The sequence below is a fragment of the Delphinus delphis genome, chromosome X (assembly GCF_949987515.2).
Source record: "Delphinus delphis chromosome X, mDelDel1.2, whole genome shotgun sequence".
NCBI lineage: Eukaryota > Metazoa > Chordata > Mammalia > Artiodactyla > Delphinidae > Delphinus > Delphinus delphis.
In genome coordinates, this window is record NC_082704.1 from 112,644,305 (window position 1) to 112,668,624 (window position 24,320).

Below are 24,320 nucleotides of genomic sequence, written 5' to 3' on the forward strand. Positions count from 1 at the left end.
AAGTTTAAGGAAGGTTTAAAGTGACATCTGAGCCGTATCTTGAAGTGTCAAAAGGAGTTAAACCACGCTAGTTTGACTTGTCTACCTTGGAGAATTTTCAGAGAAAGAAAAGCTCCTAGTAACCTTTAAAGTAGCCAAGGGTATTATTTCAACAAAAGAGTTCAATTTCATGTTTGTTGCATGCTCTTGGGGTTGTAGGTAGTGAAAAGGAGTATTTGCCTTTTCATAGAACAGAGAGCTTATTGTTTAATTCGATTACCCAATACCATCCTTCTGTGCGCACCCTGATTTTAGTCCTTATAAGAATTTGGCCAATTTCAGCATTTGCTACACACTTCCACATTTCTGGCAGATACTGTAAGATTTAAAAAATGATTATACCTTATACCTAGCTTGCTCAGGCATACCGATGGCAGGCTGTAGAATGTACAGTTAGATTGGCAAACACTGGGGTGTCAGTTCCAGCAGGAAGAGGATACTTCAAATAAAAACTCTTGTCATATAGGGAATGTTGGGAGAGAGTACATGCATTTCAAAAATTCAAATACATATATTGCATATACAGGCTTCATGAATTTTGTTCTGATATATTTCTACAAGTCTCGGCCAGAATTACAGACTTGCAAGGAAGTGGAAACTATATGTATAAAGAGAGTGGTAAAGAAAAATACAAAATACTTGTGGGGTTAGGCACTGTTGAAAATCTCTATATAGGACATTGGTTCAAGATGGCGGAGTAGAAGGACGTGCTCACTTGCAAGAGCACCTGAATCACAACTAACTGCTGAACAATCATCGACAGGAAGACACTACAACTCATCAAAAAAGATACCCCAGGGCTTCCCTGGTGGCGCTGTGGTTGAGAGTCCGCCTGCCGATGCAGGGGACACGGGTTCGTGCCCCAGTCCAGGAGGATCCCACATGCCGCTGAGCGGCTGGGCCCGTGAGCCATGGCCGATGGGCCTGCGCGTCCGAAGCCTGTGCTCCGCAATGGGAGAGGCCACAGCAGTGAGAGGCCCGCGTAACGCAAAAAAAAAAAAAAGAATGGGGGACTTCCCTGGCGGTCTAGTGGTTAAGACTTCGCCTTCCAATGCAGGGGGAATGGGTTCGATCCCTGGTCAGGGAGCTGAGATCCCACATGCTTCACGGCCAAAAAAGCAAAACATAAAACAGAAGCAGTATTGTAACAAATTCAATAAACACTTTAAAAATGGTCAACATCAAAAAAAAATCATTATAATATAAAGATTGGTTAACCCATGTATTGGAGAGCTGAAAAGGCAAAAAGGGAACCACCTTAAGGTAGTAACTGCTAGAAACAGCTCTGGCTCCTAGAACTGGAGGGAAAAACGGAGAGACGTTGTTATTATTAAGACTGACAAAAACAACAGGGATCTACTGTAGAGCACAGGGAACTATATTCAATATTTTGAATTCATGGCAATAAACCATAATGGAAAAGAATCGGAATAAAAGAATTTAGATATATACATATATATGTATAACTGAATCATTTTGCTGTACACCTGAAACTAACACAATATTGTAAATCAACGATAGTTGATAAACAAAGCTGGTCTCTCTATATACTGAAATATTATTCAGCCGTAAAAAGAATGAAATCTGACACATGCTATCACATGGATGAACCTTGAAAACATTATGCTAAGTGAAAGAAACCAGTCACAAAAGGTCACATATTGTATGATCCAATTTTTTTTTTTTTTTGGCGGTGCGCGGGCCTCTCACTGTTGTGGCCTCTCCCGTTGCGGAGCACAGGCTCCGGACGCGCAGGCTCAGCGGCCATGGCTCACGGGCCCAGCCACTCCGCGGCATGTGGGATCTTCCTGGACCGGGGCACGAACTCGTGTCCCCTGCATCGGCAGGCGGACTCTCGACCACTGCGCCACCAGGGAAGCCCTAAACGATTTTTGTTATTTGATTTCATGTGCATAAACACTCCATCGATCCGTCCTTTTACAGCCTTCAGGGCAGGCACATCAGCCCTTAGATGCTGCAGGCTTGTGAACACATAACACAGTTCTCGGAAAGCGTCGCCTCTGCGCTTGGTAGAGCACACACTTTGAAATGTGCTATTAGAAATATCTGATTTAGCAGGCTTATTCATTGTCCCCCTGGGAACTTGGTTCCTCTTAATTTGGCCATGTGGAAAGGGGAGTGGGCAGGGAGTGACAACTGGAACAGCAGAGGCACCTGTAACGCCAACTAGGAAGGCAGTGTCACCTGAGGACGCTAGTGGAAGAGTAAAAAGTAAAAAGCCCCAGAAAATTCTGCTCTCCTGAGCGCATTACTGCATTGGCGCAGCGCCTCTCAAGCCGTGGAGTCCATTCTAACCCCAGGGAATCTTGGCACCGCAGTCTGGGCCAGCAGGTCTGGGGCGGAGCCTGAGACCCTGCATGTCTAAGCCCTTAATTCTTTTCCCCTTTATGAAGCTCCCAGGGCAGGCAGAGGACGAGGGTTCCCAAGCTACACTCTGAGTAGTGAGGTACAATTTCCAGTGTGATGGACTATCCTCATATTTTAACGTTTCATGAAGCTTGTGTTTTTATGCACAGTATATCTTTTGGATGACCCCTAAGCAAGTAATAAATACTGAGAAATTTCCCACCAAACAAGGTTACAAATTATTTTGCCCTTTAAAAGAATAACACTTCATGGAGTTCCCTGATGGCCTAGTGGTTAGTATTCCAGGCTTTCACTGCTGTGGCCCTGGGTTCAGTCCCTGGTCAGGGAACTGAGATCCTGCAAGCCCAAAGGCACGGCCAAAAAAAGAAAAGAAAAATAAAAGAATAGCACTTCAGTTACCTGTATAATTTACAAAAGCAGAACATTTCACCACTGATGGATCCATAAAACTATAGCCTAAATGTATTTTTATGCTGTGTATAAAATCTTACTTTATCCTTTTATTTTCACAGGGCAACACACAATTAGGCAATGAGCATCATGTAAAACTGATAGCAACAACTTAACATACTTCTATTTTCATTTTAGGTTTTTATTTTTTAACATTCTCTGAAACCTTTCCTTTTTTTATATTTATTCAACACTTATCGTTAAGAATTTTAGTACACATACTAAGAGCCAAGTACTGTCATATTCTGATCTGCTTACATCTAGGATTTTTAACTACTTAAAAACATTTAACATATTTCTTTCCCTCCAGCAAACTCTAGCAAACTTTTCCCTTCAATAGGATTCTTTCAGAAGTTGCCAGATACCACCTCTGAGCTCTAACTCAGTAATCAGCAACTGTGGCACCACAAGTGGCAATCTCTTGGTAATAGGGTCAGTGGTTTCATCGAATACAACACAAGTGATCCTAGCTGAGGAAGCCTGGCTTCTTCACAGGAGCATATCCCAAACTACAAACCTAAGCACCCAATTCTCTTGCTGACTATATCTTTGCCAGAAGACCGTAGACTAATTTTTATGGGATCAAGACTGTAAATAAGTACATGTTCCCTATAAGAAATGTCTTAATTCTACTCCCCTTTATGAAATAAAGGCTCTTTGAAAAATCCGAAAGGTTCGGGAAGCAAACACCGTGGAGTGTTCGGATGTTCAGCCATCTGTCCTTTTCAAGTAACCACGCTCTATGAACGGTCGTGCTGCTACAGCAGAATGCAGGCAGGATTGATCAATGAAGTTCCAAAAGTTGTATTCAGAGAACACAATTTTATAAAGACTGACAGTTTAATTAAGACAAAAAAAGCAAAAACATTTATATGTGGTGACGATTTAAACAACATGAGACTTTAAGGTGAACAGCCTTCTGACAGTCATCAACACTAAAAGGATGAAAGACCCTGCTTTCTACAAAAAGCACGATGTGAAATTTAGGAAAACATTACTAAATGTGGCATAATTTAAAAAAAAAAAAGGCCCCAAAGAAAAACAAATATATATTTTTTGAGAAACAGTATTTCTCAATGTCAAACTAAGTGATGTTTATATCATTATAATCAACATAATTATTTTATCTTTTGGCTTCCAGATGGAATTTTAGAAAATACTTGCAAGAAAACAGTTCTGAAAGTGCTTCCTCTTAAGTTCTTTGGTACCATTTGGTCATTTTGATAGTTATCAATTCATTAAGTAGGTACTTTAACGCATATGTATCAACAAAAATGCAACAAGAAGTACAAATGTTTAGAAAACGACAATTGAAGAATATATTTTATTTTTGACCTCACGGAAAACAGAACTCTAAAATTTTACTTGTGTTTCTGTGACAAAGATGTCTGTACTGACTACAAGAACATCGCTAACTAGATTTAAAGAAATGTTACATAAAACATCCCTTTTTGATTATTAGAATAACTGTCCTATGTACTTTTTCTTAAGTAGAAGAGGCAAGTTTCAGCTTGAAAAAAGGATAATTTTGAATTTCATAAAGTCATACTCTTTTGTGCCTTCTGATTCAGCGAGTGTCAGCATCTAGAATTTAATGTCAGTTGCAGAATGTTAAGGATTATTCTTTTATTTCAGCTAATTTTCTTCCTGCAGCATTTTCTCTATCTCCTTATCCCAGTTTTCATCTCGTTTCTCTGATTCTGTCACCACTTCGTATTCTTGAAGTTCCTGTTGTAGTTCCTTCTCCCAATCTGCAGAATCCTCTAAAAGAAACAAATGAGAAAAAAAAAAAAAAGATTCTGAATTTTTAATGCCAGTCTTAACAATGCAGTCCACCATAACTACCTGTGTAAGTCCTACCACGGAAATATTTACTGTGTCAGCCTTCAGCACTGTGTGCGCTCAGAAAAATTGAACAGATTTTTAACTAATATGATTAGAAAGATAAACTTATTAAATGTAGAAGCAAAGGTATCAGATGTTGTCAGTAAGTTTTGCATGTTATTTTTCTTTACCTAGGTCTCTGATTTTCCTTCTATTTAAATGGATAATTGATAATTAATATTTGGTCGCAAATTAATTTTTACCACTACCAATGATGATGATGGTAGCAAAAACAGCTAACATTTCTCGAGCACTCACTCAGCCAGGCCTAGGGCTAAGTGCTCTCTACATATCACTCTTTTCATCCTTAGAACAATACGTGGACCAAAGATACAGTTATACACATTTGACAGATGGGGAAATGGAGGCTTATAGGTTAAGTGACTTGCCCAAGGTCACACAGCTTGACAGTGACAGACATACGGATGGAACCACATCTGCAGGGCTCCACAGTCTGTGCTTAGTGGTCTCCCACGAGTGGCAAAAGACACCAGGACCTGAAGTCAGGCAGTCTCTCGCCAAAGCCTGGCCCCCCAGGTGGGTTCTACCTGAGCTCTCACACCGGTGAGATTTAGAGCTGCAACTTGCCACTTGGACGCTCAATATACGGGTGTATGCAAATACATATAGGATAAGGCATCTGCTATGTAGTGTTATAAAACAGCCAGAAAACAAACCAGCTATTTAAAAAGTAAAAGCTAAAATTCATTTTCATCTTGTAAAAATAAACCTTAAACTTAGTACCTATAGAGAAAAGAAAAACCAAATGTTTTCAATTTTTTATAGCAGTGACCATGTTGCGTAGCAAAACACCGATTTCATGAATATTAGGTGCTTACTGGCTGCTAAGCTCTACTTTAGGTGCTGTAGGGGATAAAAAGACAAGGTGTACCTGCCCTTGAGGAACTTACAATTTAGCTGGGGGGCCGAGACAACTAACATATGAAAGAATATTAAGTGGTCCAAATTATCACTAGGGCAGGGATTCAAAGAAAGAATAGCTTGCCCAGAACGGCCAGCCAATGCCACGGGAATCCTGACCAGGCTTCCTTCCAGTCTCCGTGGGCTCTCTGCTACTAGTCGTCACCAGCAAGGGAAGCAGGGCACAGTCTGCTCGAGCTACTGCCTGCTGCACGCGGGGCGCATGCCCGCCTTCCTTCCGCGGTGGCCAGCAGCCATCGTATCAGAAAATAGATGGGGTACAAGGGGTCTGGGGGGAGCGAGCCCAGATTTTCACTTCCCCACTCGCTTCTCTTTCCCCCACCAGCCGCTTCCCCCAGCAGTTCTCTCCTGCAGAGTCCCTCTGCAGTGTGCAGTGTGCGCGTGGGCAGGCGGTTCACCTCTGGGAGGTCAGCTTTCTCACCGGTGCTTTCTGCGCAACAGTGGGAACAGCTGGCTTCCGCGATGGTGAGTCTCTGAAGGCTTCATGAATGATGATTAACCCAAGCCTTTGCTTGTTATCTACTAGAAAGCCAGTAATTTGTCCTGATGTGCCAAAGAACGCAGTCCCATCACTTGCACTGTTTTTCTAAATTACCTTAGTTTTTAAGCTAATTTGGTTTCTTAAAGCAGCCTACTCCTTCCCAGAAGCGATGTGCTAGTGGCACACAGCAGCTGGGAAAAGAGTCTTCTACCTACAGTATAAACCCCAGCAGGACGCAGCTTTGAAAGCAGAAGGCCGCAGGGCAGCATCTCCACGTGAAGGGGTGTGCCTGCTTTCTTGCCCGCTCCTGGCCATGTGTTCTCAGGGCTGAGACGTCTTGGAAGACTCACTTAACCTCTCTGATCTGTTTCTCCTTTCTAAGCCTCTGTGCTTAGAAGGGCAGAGGGACAGGAGATGAGGTCACGTGTGCTAGAATCCCCCTTCTAGTGGGGAACAGAGAAGCAGTTTTGATGCAAAAGTTACGACACAGTTTTGTGTATCTGCTCCAGAATAACAATTTTCTATGGTCAGCTTCGGCACTGGGGACAGGAACGGTGATGTCGTTGGCTCTGTACCTTCCAGCGCGACTGTCTCCTCCTCTTTTTTGTCCAGCACCAGCTGCTCCATTTCCTTCCTCAGGTCCTCCTGATCTAAGTTACAGGAATCGAAGGCGTCACTGACAAACTCAGAAACACCTGGGCTGGTAGAAATCTCCTCTTCATCCTGAAATGCAACAAATGAGCTCTGGAAATGGTTTTTGAAGCGACATATAGAGACTAGAGCTCGTGTTTATGGTCATCTCACAATTTAACGCAGCCTCATTTTCATTCCCTTCCTCTGGTAGCCAGATGGTCGCTGCTCTCCACCTCCTAACCTGCACACTGGCTCGGTAACCACATGAGCTACCACCTGAATCTCTACGCTCATTCCTGGTCTGGATCACTCCAATCGTTCTGTCCCATCCCTGACGAGCACATCTTGAACTACTGATGCCAGGGAATCGTCTCACGTCTCAGCTGTAGGTCCTTAACTCTTCAAGTACCGGACCCCTCTTCTTCAGAACAGATAAGACCCATATTCATAAGTAGTTTTGAAATGGTATCTGAGATAGTCAACACAGAGCTACTTCATTTCCAGACATCAGCTACTAGGTATAATGTAAAACTGTATTACCTCTTGAGTTTTAAGTTGAGATTTGATTACAACAGGTGGCGTTTTGGGCCGTACTGCCTCTAAGAAGTGAGAATAAAAGAGACAAGAATTGCTTGATTCAATTCCGAATACATATTATAACAACAACTAAATTATCCACAAGCATGATCATACTAAATAATTTACAGAAATTAGCTTTTAATGTTCTGCTTTCCGTTTTTCTGCAGTAAGAACTACCCAGATGAAACCATCTCAGCCTCTTTCTTTTGGGGATCTTTTTAATATGTATCATCATATTCAATACCCCTTATGTAAGATTTCCAGCAGGAAATAAATTTTGACTTCAGTGTTAGCAAAATGCACTGAAGAATAGTTCTGCTCTTTCTTTTAGGATAATGAGAATGAAGTTATTTATCAAGTTTTCCTTTTCTCACAAAGTAAAATGTAACGCTCAGGCACAGTGGCTCCTCTTCCTCACAGGCTGCGTCTTCTATCTTCTCAACCTAACCACAGACGGGCTTTACTGAATCCTGTCTTAAGCCCATCTTGATACACGGGCAGTATTGGGTAAAATGGCATTTTCCAATAAAAGTAATAAAGAAGGAATACTAAAGAATGAGAGACACCTGAGATTCATATTAACATCTACATGCAAAATGCCAAATGGTACTGTGTAGAGCAGATTCATTACATTCCTCTGACCCTAAATGCAGTGTCAGGTACCTTCCTAGTGGTCCGTACAACCTGTGCCTTAGGACACATTGTTTTGTGTAATCATGTAAAATTCCATGAACGGATAAGTCTCCAGTTATAACGGGTACCCATACACAGCAGGTGTTCATTAAACGTTAAAAATGTGACACAAAATACATATCTTGTTTCAATTTTTATTATAGGTATTAAATCACTGCCGATATTATAAACCACTTTCCCCCAAAACCAGGGGTAAAACTGTCAGAATAAGGAAGAGTCACATGTGTAAGTGACTCGTGTCTAGCTCCAGGCTGGATATCTTAGCTCTGTTCTGCAGACTGGAGTACTGGGGAAATGAGCAGGCTGAATGGAAGACTGAGAAATGAAGCAGAGCAGGGAACTGAGTCAGCGGAGAACAGAAGGTATAAAAAGGGCAAGGAAAGAGATGGGAAGACGACTGGTGACGGAGGGAGAAACAAAAAGGAAGAAATAAAAAACCCAAAGAACGAGAGAAAGACAGCAAAGTAAAAGAAAGCTGGGGGAAGACGGTGAGCAGGGTCAGAGAGAGGGCAACAAGGGAAGAATGAGCATTTCCTCTGGAAAGAAAAGAACTTTCCCTAAGATGACGATGACATTTCTGGTATACACATGATGACAAGCTCATGAGAATCTCTAAATGAAGAATATTTTAAAAGTAACTCTTTTGTTTTTTTCCCACAGAGTGACATCTTCTCTGAATATACCTGTCAGTGGCAACTCATCCTCTCTGCCGTGGCCCTTCTCCTCCTTCCCGGTAGCCTGCTGCTGGGCCGCCAGAGCCGTGAGCTGGGCTGACTGCTTAATCAGGGAGACGCGGTAAAAGTAGTTCCTCCAAAACACTTCTTCCTTCACACTTTCAAAGATAAACACCACATTTGAGAAGGCATGCATAGTGTGTGTGCAGCGTTTAGCTGTTGCAGTGGAGATGGGAACAGATGACTTTTAGGGACATTTTCAAATCTGAATGAGGCTCAAACGAAATTCTCATTGGCTTTTGAACTGAAAGCTGAATAACAGGATAAAGAGAATAGCTATCTTCTCCACAGCAGCAAAAGACAAGTTTATAGAACACTAATGAAACCTCAGTGTTTCTTGGTATTTTAATACCAACACTGCCCTCAGCACAGGAAAACAGGGTACCGCTTTCAAAGCACCATGAGCAACCTGGGAGACGGAAGCAGAGCCGGGGCTCCACCGACTGTCTGCTGTTTACCGAAGGATTAAACGCTTTCAAGCAGTGAGAATAAAGTATTGTAGGTGTTGCTCTTCATGAGAGGAAATGTCTGGTAGCTTGCAAATAACTAGCAATCAGTAACAGTTAGCAATGAGGTGGAAGATGGTTGATAAAAAAAAGACTGAAGTGCAGTTCAACCTGAGAACTCTCAGTGGTTCTCAAACCTGGCTGCACATTAGAGTCACCTGGGGTGGGGCGTTGGCGCCCAAGAGGGGTAAGGTAAGTATCCATACGGGGGCGGCCTGGAATGGAGAGTGAGAGCCTGAGCAGAGAGAGGAGGGTGTCTGAGCTCGGGAGTGGGTGGTGGTGAAAAAGGAAGATTGGTCACTCGCAAGGGGATTGATTGCTTAAGGAAAAATATTAAGGATAGTGGAAACCAGGTTTCTCACCATCAGAAAAGGGAGTTACAATCATGGAAAGAGAAAACTCTAGAATGATCCCTGTTGTGAAGTATCACTGTGAACACATGGTTTTCATTTGAGAGAGATGCAAACAAGTCCATGTGTGTGTTATATGAGCACACTAGCTCTGTCCACTGAGTGGGCCAAGGAAGAGTGACACCCCAATAGCCATGAGCATGCCTAATGCTTAGACTTTGCTTTCTAAACACCACTTTCCACTAAAAGGAACCAGAACTCCTTGGATAAATGGCCAATTCTAGGGTTACAGCAGGGGAAGAACACGGTGAGCCTGGAGGACTATCTCATGCCAGAAAGGAAGGGCTCAAAAAATGGTAGGGAGACTTCCCTGGTGGCGCAGTGGTTAAGAATCCGCCTGCCAATGCAGGAGACACGGGTTCAAGCCTTGGTCCGGGAAGACTCCACATGGTGCGGAGCAACTAAGCCTGCGAGCCACAACTACTGAGCCTGCGCTCTAGAGCCCAAAAGCCACAGCTACTGAGCCCATGTGCCACAGCTACTGAAGCCTGCGTACCTAGAGCCTGTGTTCTGCAACAAGACAAGCCACCGCAATGAGAAGCCCGCACACCGCAACGAAGAGTAGCCCCCGCTCGCTGCAACTGGAGAAAAGCCCACACGCAGCAACGAACACCCAACACAGCCAAAAATAAATTAAAAAAAAAAAAAGAATCCGCCTGCCAATGCAAGGGACGTGGGTTCAAGCCCTGGTCCTGGAAGATCCCACATGCCGCAGAGCAACTAGGCCCGCGAGCCACAACTACTGAGCCCACGTGCCACAACTAGTGAAGCCCGCACGCCTAGAGCCCGAGCTCCACAACGAGAAGCCACTGCCATGAGAAGCCCGTGCACCGCAACGAAGAGTAACCCCTGCTCGCCGCAACTAAAGAAAGCCCGTGTGCGGCAACGAATACCCAACACAGCCAACAATAAATAAATAAATAAATAATAAATTAAAAAAAAATGATGGGGATGAGTCAAAAGGACACAGAAGCCAGCCTGAACAGGCTTCCACTGGCAAATACGTGATGATGTGAGCATCAAAATAAATAACGATAGCAGTGGATTATAACCATTGCATAAAACAGGACCATGAGTCCACAGAGATATACATAAATACATGAATACATGGAAAATTTGAGGAGAAATGAGATATTCACAGAACTTCAAAGTACCTCCCCAGAAAATAGTTATTAATTTCATAGAGGAAAGGAGTAATTTTATAGTTAAGAAGGCTGGCAGACACCACTTTCATCAAGTGACCAAAGTGTGGACAGTAGTGGAACAAAATGGCAATACGTGCCACCTGACAGGATGCAACAGACTCAAGGAGACTGATGAGACACTAAAACTACTGTAAATGGAACATGTGAGTCTGAAGTGGATCCTTTTGCTAAAAAGGATATTATTCGGACAAATGGTAAAACCTGAATAGGGTCTGAGAATCAGACAGTAATAAGGCATTAAGTGACCATTTCCTGATTGGGATGGTTACATTCTGATTATGTAGGAACTCTTTGTTTGTAGGAAATACACACTAAAGCTTCAGGGGTGATGGGGTATCAGACCTCAAAGGATTCATTAAAAAAGTTCTTTATACTGTACTTGCCACCATTCCATAAGTTTGTGATTGTTTCAAAATAATAAAAAAAAAAACACTGATGACTGTGCTCACCTCAGAGTAATTAAGTAAAAATCTCCAAGGTGGAAGACAAAACATGACTCAACAAAAAACACCCCCCTCCCAAAACAACAACAACAATACAAAACAAGGACAGCCAAGGAACGGCTTTGGTGACCTGCGGAGGATGTGTGGATTTTTTTTTTGTGCCTCATTTTATGTTCTAAAAATGCTTTGCTAGTAGAGAGGACAAAAGGGTAGGAGAATGCCTCTCTACCCCCTGGTTTAATAGAAGGGATGCAGGTTCTTAGAATGGAAGGGAAAGTCGAGAAAGTCGAGAAAGAAAGCATGACAGAAAAAGACTTTGAAGGAGTAGAAGAAAACCAGTGAGAACAGAAGAAAAATACTGAGACTCAGGTTTGTGAATGAGGACAGGGCTGGCCTTAGACAGGACATCAGAACACGTTGTTGTCACATCTAAGAATGGTGAAGCTGGGTCAGGGAGCTAGCTTTCTAAGTGACGGAAGCAAAATGCACGATTATCTACACAAGCTAGGTCAGGTAACAAGACGATAGGCAGCTAGACACAACTCATCTTTTCTTTCATTAATTCCACCAATATTTACCGAATGCCACATGCATCAGGCCTTATGCTAGGTACTGGGGGGATTCGGGGATGAATAAGACAAGTTGTCGGCCAAAACAGATGGTCACAGGAAAAATGACCTCTTACTTGTTAAGTTCTTACTATGTGCCCAGCAGCACTTCCCATAATCATGAGGCCTCATAACTGTCTTTTTCTTTCTTTCTTTCTTTTGGCTGCTCCATGGCTTTTGGGATCTTAGTTCCCTGACCAGGGATTGAACGCAGGTAGTGAAAGTGCTGAGTCCTAAACACTGGACTGCCAGGGAATTCCCGTAACTGTCTTTTTCTCTTGGAAGTAGATCACAGGAGGAAGACCTGACTTAACAATGGTTCATAAAGGGTCAAAGACGACCACAAGTTTAGTTGTGCAAACAGTAGTACACTGCAGCTGCTGGAAGAGCTAAGGAAAGCTTAGGCTGCATTAAAAAGCAACATGACAGGGCTTCCCTGGTGGCGCAGTGGTTGAGAGTCTGCCTGCCGATGCAGGGGACACGGGTTCGTGCCCCGGTCCGGGAAGATCCCACATGCCGCGGAGCGGCTGGGCCCGTGAGCCATGGCCGCTGAGCCTGTGCGTGCGGAGCCTGTGCTCCGCAACGGGAGAGGCCAGAACGGTGAGAGGCCAGCGTACCGAAAAAAAAAAAAAAAAGCAACATGACACACTACGGTGTGCTGTTCTGCAATGAGACAGCACATCATATTCACTTAGGGGAACTCACTTTCACAGGTTAATGCCCTGGATGGTGACGGGGTACAGAGACTAGGACACCTGGGGACCAAATGAAGGAACTAGGATTGACTGTTTACCCACATACGTTCAAGGGTCTTAAACCCTAACATCACAGCTATACAAAACTGAGATTAGCCTTCCCAGGAGGTAGTGGGCTGCCTGAATATTTTCAAGGTCAGGTTTTTTTAAAAAAATTAATTAATTAATTTATTTTTGGCTGCATTGAGCCTTTGTTGCTGTGTGCAGGCTTTCTCTAGTTGCGGACAGTGGGGGTTACTCTTCGTTGCAGTGCGTGGGCTTCTCATCGCAGTGGCCTCTCTTGTTGCGGAGCATGGGCTCTAGGCACGCAGTAGCTGTGGCATGAGGGCTCAGTAGTTGTGGCTCGCAGGCTCCAGAGCGCAGGCTCAGTAGCTGTGATGCACAGGCTTAGTTGCTCCACTGCATGTGGGATCTTCCCAGACCAGGGCTCGAACCCGTGTCCTTTGCATTGGCAGGCGGATTCTTAACCACTGCACCACCAGGGAAGCCCTCAAGGTCAGTTTTAATTCTGACCTCTATGAAATGTCCAAAATAAAACAGGAATACTATCTCTCTACAGTGATCAAGGGCAATGTCTGCTCTCTTAATAACATCTGGACTGTTTTCTTTTCCAGAGTCTCTCCCTCTTGATGTAAGAGGAAGCGATCACAGGCACACTGCAGAGATATTCGGTTGCCCTACGGAGAGAGTCACAAAGCAGATGACACACTAACAGTTCTGAGAAGTCCTATGATAAAGAAATCCATCGGCTGTAGCAACGCCCAAACGTTAATCTGACCACATATACCTTCATGGACTATTTTAAAGTATTCGTATGCTGTGAACACCTTCTGGGAAACAATGGGCACGTCACAGCTTGAGGTTGGAAAGACTTGTGACTTCCCTACTGTCATCAGTGGGAAGGCCTCAGAGGGTGCCCCTGTGATACCAGCAGGGCCTTGTCTGGTGCTAGCACTGCTGTCACAGGGAAGTGCTAACACACTAAAAGGCATTTTGAAATACAGAGCAAGTGTTTGTTTTGTTTTCTAAATTGTTCCTGGTTAATGATGGCTTCTACTCAGAAAAAGTGTCCCAAGGCTTCCCTGGTGGCTCAATGGTTAAGAATCTGCCTGCCAGTGCATGGGACACGGGTTCGAGCCCTAGTCCTGGAATATCCCACATGCCGTGGAGCAGCTAACCCCGTGTGCCACAACTACTGAGCCTATGCTCTAGAACCCATGAGCCACAACTACTGAGCCCACGTGCCAAAACTACTGAAGCCCATGCCTAGAGACCGTGCTCTGCAACAAGAGAAGCCACCGCAATGAGAAGCCTGCACACCGCAAGGAAGAGTAGCCCCCACTTGCCACAACTAGAGAAAGCCCGTATGCAGCAACGAAGACCCAATACAGCCAAAAATAAATTAATTAATTAATTAAAAAAGAAAAAAAAGAAAAAATGTCCCAAATGATACAGGTTGTACTTCTGTATGTCCGGAAGGAAAAGTCCAGAAGTCTTATATTTGTATGTGATGGCTCATTTTTGTTTTGTTTTAATATGGAAATTTCAACAAAAGTAGAGAAACTAGAACAATGAACCCTCATGTACCTGTGACCTAACTTCAACACTTACCAGCATTCTGCCAACCACGTTTCAAAACCTATGCCCCTCTCCCCTGCATAAATGCTTTTCTTTGGGTGGGGTTGGAATATTTTAAGGCAATGCCAGGCATCATGTCCTTTCATCCATAAATACTTCAGTAAATATTCCTAACAGATAAAGACTCATAAAAAGAACCCTAATTTCTAAATCTTCCCTAACAGAATAAGCAGTAGGAAACTGGAATTATATTACTCAATGGGCAGTTTTTGTAGCTGGTGACAAAACAAAAATACTATTTGCCAAATATCAATTCTCCAAAGCTTAAAAGAAATCTAAAATTACTGGCAGCAGCGAGAGGGAATGCAGAATTGGCAATAACCAAAACTACATGCCTGCCACGAGCACCCCAGGCCACACATCTGAGTGCCTCAGGGCCTCTGGACAGTCCTGAGAAACCGGCAGAGCCCAACGTGCGGCTTGGGGTGATTCGAATGGTTTTCGAGTTGCGGGAGCGCATCTGACCCCAGAGCTTTGCCACTCTTCTCTCAAAGGCAGCCCGTGGAGGCAGGAGGCACCGGGCGGCTCTGAAGGCTGGTGCCGAGGCCCCAAGGAGCGGTGAGACAGCCAGGGACTGAACTCCCGCACAGCAGAGACCGGGAGCCCAGGGCTCTGCACTCAGGGACAGTTGGTACAGCTGAGAACGGGGGCACATGGCTGTACTGAAGCTGCAGGGCTCAGGCTCTCCCCACTGTTTGGCCTACAGCCAGGCTAGAGGCCGAGGAGTCCTCTAGGAGAAGCCACCCGGCCCAGGGCTACTGAGCCGCTCTGCCCAAATGGCCCTGGTGAGCACACAGTCCCAAAGGACGGGTAAGAAAAGCCTGCAGCATGAACCACAGAGCCAGCCCAAATCCAAGATGCAGGGAAAGAGCATAGCGAAAAGGGTATCTCAAGAAAGCCAGACTTCATGTCCTCAGAAACAGTAATACAACATCATACAACAAGAAGAGAGAGTCATAAAACAGGAACAGTCACGGAACACCAAAGACCGCTGACTTTAAAAATGGGGCAGATTCAAAAGAAGGCACTGGAATTAGAAAAGGTGAGGAAGAACCCATGGTGGCAGAGGGGAAGGGAGGTGGCCTCTGCTGATGGTCATGTCACAGAAGTCAGGATGCATGTGCTGAAGCTTAATGGACAAGCAGAGATCTGCAGAGGGAGAAGCCTCGGGTGGGAAGCAGAACAAGACTGCTGCTGCCAGAGAGCAGAGCCTGAGTGGAGAAAAGGCAGTGGCCAGGTCCTGATGGGCCTCAGGAGACCTTAATTTTATTCAGGAGGGCATGGGCACTTCTGCTGTTTTTATAGGAAAATTTGTTCTACCTTCTAACTGGGGAAGAAGAGCACATATCATCTGGACCCCAAAATTCCCAAAAAGTCCACCCTGAGTTTTGATTCTATGGCACCCTACGTGGGGGGTGGGGTTGGGAGGGTGCTGCTGAAGGGCCGCAGAGCCCCTTTTCACAAAGAGCGTCTGAGAGCATCCTGGCCCCCATCCCATGCTTCTTCTCCGATACCCAGTACATGACCAGGGCCATACATGCCACTCTGGCTCGAGAGCCCACTGCTTACAGTTTAGGAACAAGGGCAAATCTCATCCTGCTCAGGAGCTCGTCCTCTTGGAGCATGACCAGGGCGACAGGGTACATCTGATCAAAGTCAAAGTTAAACTGCACGCCGGCTGGAGGGTCACGAAGGAAGTTCCTCTTGTCCTTTCAAAAAAAGAGGAAAAACATGGGGAAAACCATAGACTGTAATTAATAAGTAATAACACATCAGTGATCTGACACACTGAATTCTCCTAAATGCTTCAGCCGCAAAGTACACTGAGCTGTCATTAACCTGCTTGCCTTAGAGAGAGTGGAGAATGACCAATCCTTTCATATATTCTTTAACAGTTTCAACTGGAGAGAGCACCGTGGGAGGCCTACAGCCAGGCCCGAGGCTGAGGAGTCCTCTGGGGGAAGCCACCTGGCCCACGGCTACTGAGCCGCAAACAGCCCTTTGGGCAGGGTGGCAAGTGTTCAGCCAAGGCTCGGCAAGGGAACCAACAATGAGACTTTCCCCTGCCTGGCCATGATCTGCGGAGAAGTGTCACTGAGTCTTTCTCAGTCACCATTGCATTCCCAGGGCATTTCTTGCCAATCAGACATGAAAAAGAAATGAAAGGAATCCAAATTGGAAAGGAAGAAGTAAAACTGTCACTGTTGGCAGATGACATGATACTATACATAGAAAATCCTAAAGATGCCACCAAAAAACTACTAGAGCTCATCAATGAATCTGGTAAAGTTGCAGGATACAAAATTAATATACAGAAATCTGTTGCATTTCTATACACTAACAATGAAATATCAGAAGGAGAAATTAAGAAAACAATCTCATTTACCATCACATCAAAATGAAAGAAATACCTAGGAACAAATCTAATAACTAAGGAGGTAAAAGACCTGTACTTGGAAAACTATAAGACAATGATGAAAGAAACTGAAAACGACACAGATGGAAAGATATACCATGTTCATGGATTAGAAGAATTAATATTGTTAAAATAACCATACTACCCAAGGCAATCTACAGATTTAATGCAATCCCTATCAAAATACCAATGGCATTTTCTGCACAGCTAGAACAAATAATTCTAAAATTTGTACAGAAACACAAAAGACCCTAAATAGCCAAAGCAATCTTGAGAAAGAAGAATAGAGCTGGCTCATGCTCCCTGACTTTAGACCATATTACAAAGCTACAGTCATCAAAACAGTATGGTACTGGTACAAAAACAGACATCTAGATCAATGGAACAGAATAGAGAACCCAGAAATAAACCCATGCACTTATGGTCAATTAATCTATGACAAAGGAGGCAAGAATATACAATTGGAAAAGACAGTCTCTTCAATAAATGGTGCCGGGGGGACTTCCCTGGTAGTGCAGTGGTTAAGAATCCACCTGCCAACACAGGGGACATGGGTTCGAGCCCTGGTCTGGGAAGATCCCACATTCCATGGAGCAACTAAGCCCATGCGCCGCAACTACTGAGCCTGAGCTCTAGAGCCCACAAGCCACAACTACTGAGCCTGTGCGCTGCAACTGCTGAGGCCCACGCGCCTAGAGCCCGTGCTCAGCAACAAAAAGAAGCCACCGCAGTGAGAGGCTCGTGCACCGCAACGAAGACTGGCCCCTGCTCACCGCAACTAGAGAGAGCCCGCGCACAGCAATGAAGACCCAACGCAGCCAAAAATCAATCAATCAATAAATAAATGGTGCTAGGAAAAATGGATAGTTACATGTAAAAGAATGAAATTAGAATATTTCCTCATACCATATACAACAATAAACTCAAAATGGATTAAAGGCCTAAATGTAAGACCATTAAACCCTAAAACTCCTAGAAGAGAACACAGGCAGAACAGTCTTTGACATAAGCCACAGCAATACTTTTGGATCTGTCTCCTAAGGCAAAGGAAACAGGAGCAAAAATAAATGGGACCTAATTAAACTTAAAAGCTTTTGCACAGCAAAGAAAACCATTCACAAAATGAAAAGACAACCTACTGAATGGGAGAAAATATTTGCAATATATTAAAAAATGGGCAGAAGACCTGAATAGACATTTTTCCAAAGAAGACATAGAGATGGCCAACAGGCACATGAAAAGATGCTCATTATTGCTAATCATCAGAGAAATGCAAATCAAAATCACAATGAGATATCAACTCACACCTGTCAGAATAGCTTTCATCAAAATGACCACAAATAACATTGGAAAGGATATGGAAAAAAGGGAACCCTCGTACACTGCTGATGGGAATGTAAATTGGTGCAGCCACTGTGGAAAACAGTATGGAGGTTTCTCAAAAAACTAAAAATAGAGTTACTATTTTTGGCTGCGTTGGGTCTTCGTTGCTGCGGGCGGGCATTCTCTAGTTGCGGTGAGCGGGGGCTACTCTTTGTTGCAGCTCACGGGCTTCTCCTTGTGGTGGCTTCTCTTGTTGCGGAGCATGGGCTCTAGGTGCCCAGGCTCAGTAGTTGTGGCTCACGGGCTCCAGAGTGCAGACTCAGTAGTTGTGGTGCACAGGCTTAGTTGCTCCATGGCGTGTGGGATCTTCCCAGACCAGGGCTCAAACCTGTGTCCCCTGCATTGGCAGGCGGATTCTCAACCACTGTGCCACCAGGGAAGTCCCAAGTGAATTATTCTTCATGCTGCTGCACTCAGGCTTAGGTTAAGATACCTTAAACTAAGGGTTAGTGAATTCACAATCCATTAAGAGGTACAGTCAACACAGTGACAAAATAAAATGCGTCATACAAACATTTTATCATTAATATATTAAAACTGGAGTCTCATTAAAAAGAAATCCAGGAATTCCCTGGCGGTCCAGTGGTTAGGACTCGGTGCTTGTGGGGCCTGAGTTCAATCCCTGGCTGGGGAACTAAGATCCCACAAGCTGTGCAGTGTGGCCAAAAGAAAAAAAAAAAAAAAAGAAATCCAACCCAAGACTGTGTTAGAGAAAACATCCCCATCACAGAAGACCCTCATATGGCCCATGACTGCATGGTCAGTACATAATGTGGACATTCTGAGTGGGCAGCACTGTGAACCTCCAGCGCACCAGTACCTACTATGCCCAACCTGGAAGAGCTCTGACAGAGTCCATGTTTCTCTTGGACCAGTTCTCTTCAGTTAGTCAAGAAGTAAACAAAATGAAAGATCCAAGGGCAAACAAAGCTTTCCTGGATTAGGCAAATTTCCTAGGGAACGAGGACGGTTTTGAACTCCTGAGATGGAGCAGGACTCACACTGATTAACATATAAAGGAATGTCTCCAAACCACCCCGTTTCCCACAGACTGAGCATAATCAAGGCAAAAGGCTGTTGTTTTGGATCACTCAAACAATTAAGACTGATTGTTGTTATTCGATTTCTTTTTTTTTCTTAAACAGCTTTTTTGTTAGTAAATATGATACACATCCATTTTTTGAAAATTCAGAACACCAAAGAAAAACACAGTCAAAAATCCCAATACCCACAGACAACCGTAGTAAGATATTTCCTCAAACACCCTCCCGGATGCGTGTCTCTCTGCAAACACGCACGTGTCTGTGTGAATACAACATCTGTTTTTCCTTTCCACTCAAGAGTCGTGAACGTCTTTCCATCTCCAATGTAGCTATGTCTACCCTGAATGAGCCATAATTTACTTAACCAGGCCCACTTCAGTAGTCATTTAGATTGGTTCTAATCTTTCCTTATAGAGAACCGTGCAAGTAACATCACTTTACACTTTTTATTCCCTTCTAAAGTGACCTTTTGAGACTGAATTCCCGGAAGTGGGCTTTCTAATGCAACAGTATGATGATTTTGCCACAGATCGCCCAAACTCTCCTCCAGCAGACGGCAGCAGTTTATACTGCACTAATAGCGGCAGTTTCATCTCATTTTGCTCATATTGGATTTTAACAATATTTTTGGTTTCTGATAATTCCTACATTAATAAGGCAAGCACAATTCTGAGCCTAAATGGATTTTATTTTATTATTATTATTTTTTGGCTGTGCCACACAGCTTGTGGGATCTTAGTTCCCCAACCAGGGATCAAACCCGGGCCCTCGGCAGTGAAAGCATGGAGTCCTAACCACTGGACCGCCAGGGAATTCCCCCTCAATGGCTTTTAGTTATTTTACCTTCCAAAATAAACATTTCAAAGCCTGAAGTTGTCCCAATCATGTTTCACCTGGGTTTCTACACCGGCCTCCTAATGGGCACCTGTCTCCAGTCCCATTTCTCCCATCCCAAGAAAAACATATTTTACCTATGACTACAATCCTTCAATGACTCCTTGCTGCCTTTAAGATAAAACCTACAGCTTCCCTGGTGGCGCAGTGGTTGAGAGTCCGCCTGCCGATGCAGGGAACGCGGGTTCGTGCCCCGGTCCGGGAAGATCCCACATGCCGCGGAGTGGCTGGGCCCGTGGGCCGTGGCCGCTGGGCCTGCGCGTCCGGAGCCTGTGCTCCGCAGCGGGAGAGGCCACAACAGTGAGAGGCCCGCATACCGCAAAAAAAAAAAAAAAAAAAAAAAAAAAAAAAAAAAAAAAGATAAAACCTAAACTTATCAGAATGGTATGATAACGTCCTCATGACCTCTGCCTATCTACTTCTTCACCTGCATCCTACAGTTCAGTCAAACACAAATGCTCGCAATAACCCCTACCTTAATGCCAAACCCGGCCTCACGTCCCCCAAACATCCACACACTCTCCTAAGACTCAACTCAGCTCCAGTGCCGTCACTTCTGGGAAGCTTCCTCGGGCCCATCCTTTTCCCGCTCCACAATAAATGAGATGTTCCTCTCGCTGCGCATCCTTAGCGTCCTGTATTACATTCCTCATTCCAGGGAATAATCCTGTATGTGTGTTCATCGAGCAGCTCTCTAGCAAGCCTACGGGCTCCTGCAGGGTGGATCTCATTTATCTCAAGTCCTAGGAGAAGGCTTGGCCTACAGCAGTTACTAAATTCGGTCTGCTGAATTGAGTTCTCACAAGTCTCTAATGACAAATGTACTATCAACTTCTTTTCATGTATTACGTGGCCCTATGTGGCCCTCCAATATAAACAGCTTAAAGGGTTACTCTGCTATACACTCTGAAGTGTCCCAAACTAGTGCCTGGTAAGTTAGAGAATGTCAGGCAACTCCGGCAGAGACTGCTAACCGTCTCCCAGTATCCATTTCTACCTTCCTTTCTTTCAGGATCACAACTCTGAGTTCCAGCTGGGCACGTGGCCACACAGCCAGAGACCGGATTTCCAGGCTCCCTGGAGTACAGGGGTGGCTGTGTGTCTAAGTTGTCAAAGGGGTGTGTGCCTGAGTGATAAGTGCAGTTTGCGGGTCTCGTCCTTCAGGTGGTCTGGTACAGCCACCTCTTTCCCACTTCCCACAGGCTGGAACACAGTCATGCACACCATGTCCTAGGGGCTGCTTGGGAGTAAGACAAGAAGAACTTAGGTCTCTAAGTGACTTCGTTGGGCAAAGCACACCTACTGAGACCACCTACCTCTGGACTGACTGTGAAGGGGAAGGAGGGAGGGAGGGAGAGAAACTCACAGCTCATTTAACCTACTGTGTTTTTAGATCTATTACAGCAACTGAATCTATTCCTTAACACATTCAGCAGCCACCATAAAGGATGGATTGAAGACTGTTTCGAAGCCTCTGGGTCATGCCGAAATCTCAGAAGCTCTCTTGTAGGCGTGCCTGAGTGCAACGTTTATTGCATCATTTATTCAGCAGATGACCATTTGGCACCTGCTATGCTCCGGGCTCCACGCCACCTGCTCAGCAGGGCACAGCACAGATGGAGTCCCTGCCTTCACGGCACTTACATTCCAGCTGGGGGCGGTGGAGCGCGGAGAGACACAAGGGTTTAGACTGCCAGGGCTCTGCGCTGCTGTACCTGGGCGTGCAGGGCTGAAAGCGTGCTGACGGAAGGCCTCTAGGAGATGTCATCTAAGCTGAGATCTTGTGGAATGGTGCAGGGTGAGGTTCCAGGAAGAAGGGACAGCAAGTTCAAGGTACTAAAGCAGAACAAAGCTGATCTAGTTGTACATCAGAAAGCAACAGTGGCTGGAGGGCTGGCACTCAGGCCAGTGGGGCACGAGGGAGCAGTGGGCAAAGCCAGGGACCTTAGAAGCCAGCGGACGGAGTTTAGATCTTAGTCTACAAGAGATGAGACGCCACTAAAAGGGTCTGTGTAGGAGAGTGACACGAAGTGTGTTCACCATAAATGGACCCCTCTGGCTGCTGAGATGCACTTGTACTGGAAAGGGGCAAGGATGGGACAACAGTCGGGATGGGATGCCTTGGGCAGAAGACGATAGCACCAGGACCATGGTGACAGCAGTGAAGTGGACTAGAGCTATGCTCTGAACACAGCACTGTCAGGATGGGGGCAGGGGGAGGCAGGACTCAAGAAAGACTCCTTTAGAAAAAATTGGTGGATAACTGGAGTCTTTTATTCTGAGATGTAGAAGATGAGGAGAGGGACAGGTATGGGGGACAGAGGAGTTATGGGGACTTGGTTGGTATCTGACATTTACCCTCAAATGACACCGAGTCTCACTGTCAAAATTTCCTTCTAGGGATAAATAATCGGTGTGTGATGTCAGTGTCAAGTTTGGCTGTAACACGGTAAACAAAATACATGGTGTCCACAATGAACCTGGAATTGGATGCTTAGGCCTTTAAGGATTTACTAATGGGAAGAAGAAAACCTTAAAGTGCCCTGGGGCACTGGAAGGGAGGAAAAGCCCAGCTTTACACTTGTTTGTTTTCTAGACCAAGGTTCCATTTCTGACTTCGGTTAAAAAAAAAGAGTGGGTTAAAAATAAAGCTTGAAAACCACTGATATAGTAAAAAGCCTTATTCACTGCGTCCCACGCCAGGTGGGGTGCTGGATGCTGAGGACAGAGACCAAAGTCAGCCTCTGCTGAGAGTTCACAGCCCAGTGGAGACACAGATAAGAACTGAGGGTCAGGGACTTCCCTGGCGGTCCAGTGGTTAAGACTCCGCACTCCCAATGCAGGGGGTGTGGGTTTGATCCCTGGTCAGGGAACTAAGATCCCACATGCTGGACGTCCACGAAAAAAAAAAAGTGAGGGTCATATCTGAGAGTCACAGTCCCCACACCCGTACAGTGGTGGTAAAAGCCCCTACCCACCTCACAGGCATACCACGAGGCTCAAAAGGGATAGTGTGTGAGAAAGTGTTTCCTGAAACTGTCAGGTGCTACACGATTGTTAGGTGGTGTCACTCCGTTCCCTCTGAAGTCCTGAGAGAACATTTTGTGGCGCAGCATATGGAATTTTCTTTCTTTCAATTTCAGTTTCAGACAAATACATATAGTAGTTAAAGAGAAAATTTAGAATACAGTCATTTCTTTCAGAACAATTAGAATGCTGTCTAGAAACTCCATGATTGCACATCTCAAAAGACTGTCTTAATAACATAAAAGAATCCTTTTAAGGCTGAAAGAATTATTTTGTGTAATAGGCTAGACTTTTCCAATAAGAGAAAGCTACCTAAGAAAAAAGCAAATTTAAAGTCAGTGAAAAAAAATGATGAAAGTTGATGTGTACATTCCTAACATCTCAAAATATTTTAAAAATTGTATAGAAGAAAAACATTCTGCTAAGGATAAAGTCATGATAGGAAGGAAGTATTTCTATACAGGGTATCACAAGATACTTACAGCTGATAGGGCCAAGATTTGTTGTTGAATTGTTTCTTCATCATTACTATCAACCCATGGTGGTACTGCTGCCTCTACAAGGTTTTTAATGGCAAAGAAGAAAAGAGAAAAACAGGTAACAAGGGTTAAACTGTGATCTGTGGATTGAAAGAATGAGAAAGCTTCCACATAACCATTTTAGCAATTTACTAATAAGTTCCAAATATGAACACTCATCACAATCTTCAGACTTAACGTATGAATCTTAGGCATGTATGCATTTGATTAAAAAATTCCTTAAATTATACAATGGAAAAATTGGACAACGCCTTGACCAGGTGACCAAAATCAACATCACTAACGAGGGAGAGATGGCCATTGTGGGCCTCCAGACGCAATATCCCGAGAAGGACACATCATCTATGTAGTATTCTGGCCAAGAATGAATAACCTGAATCTAATCACGAGGAAATATCAGACAAAGCCCAAATGAGAAATGGTCTAGTTAAAAAAAGGAGGGGGGAGTATTCTTCAAAAACATTAATGTCATAAAAGATGAAGAAAGGCTGTGAAAATGTTCCAGATTATAGGAGGCTAAGAGACATGACAAAAAGTGCAGCACTGTACCCAGGACTGGATGCCGTACTGAGGGGGAAAATGTATAAAGGACATTGCTGGGTCAAGTGACAAAATTAGACTATGAATATT

At 44.4% G+C, this 24,320-nt stretch overlaps 1 protein-coding gene across 1 annotated transcript in view; it reads right to left on the minus strand.

The window, feature by feature from the left end:
• Positions 1 to 4,182: 4,182 nt before the first annotated feature.
• The window catches only part of SYAP1 (synapse associated protein 1), a 31,508-nt gene continuing 11,370 nt past the window's right edge, over positions 4,183 to 24,320 (minus strand). The window contains exons 4-9 of the mRNA XM_060001590.1: positions 23,634 to 23,707; positions 15,958 to 16,097; positions 8,773 to 8,921; positions 7,358 to 7,416; positions 6,760 to 6,907; positions 4,183 to 4,640 (exon numbers count right to left, since the gene is read on the minus strand). Of these exons, the coding sequence (XP_059857573.1) occupies positions 4,513 to 4,640; positions 6,760 to 6,907; positions 7,358 to 7,416; positions 8,773 to 8,921; positions 15,958 to 16,097; positions 23,634 to 23,707 (698 nt within the window). The 3' untranslated portion in view covers positions 4,183 to 4,512. The remainder of the gene's footprint in view (positions 4,641 to 6,759; positions 6,908 to 7,357; positions 7,417 to 8,772; positions 8,922 to 15,957; positions 16,098 to 23,633; positions 23,708 to 24,320) is intronic.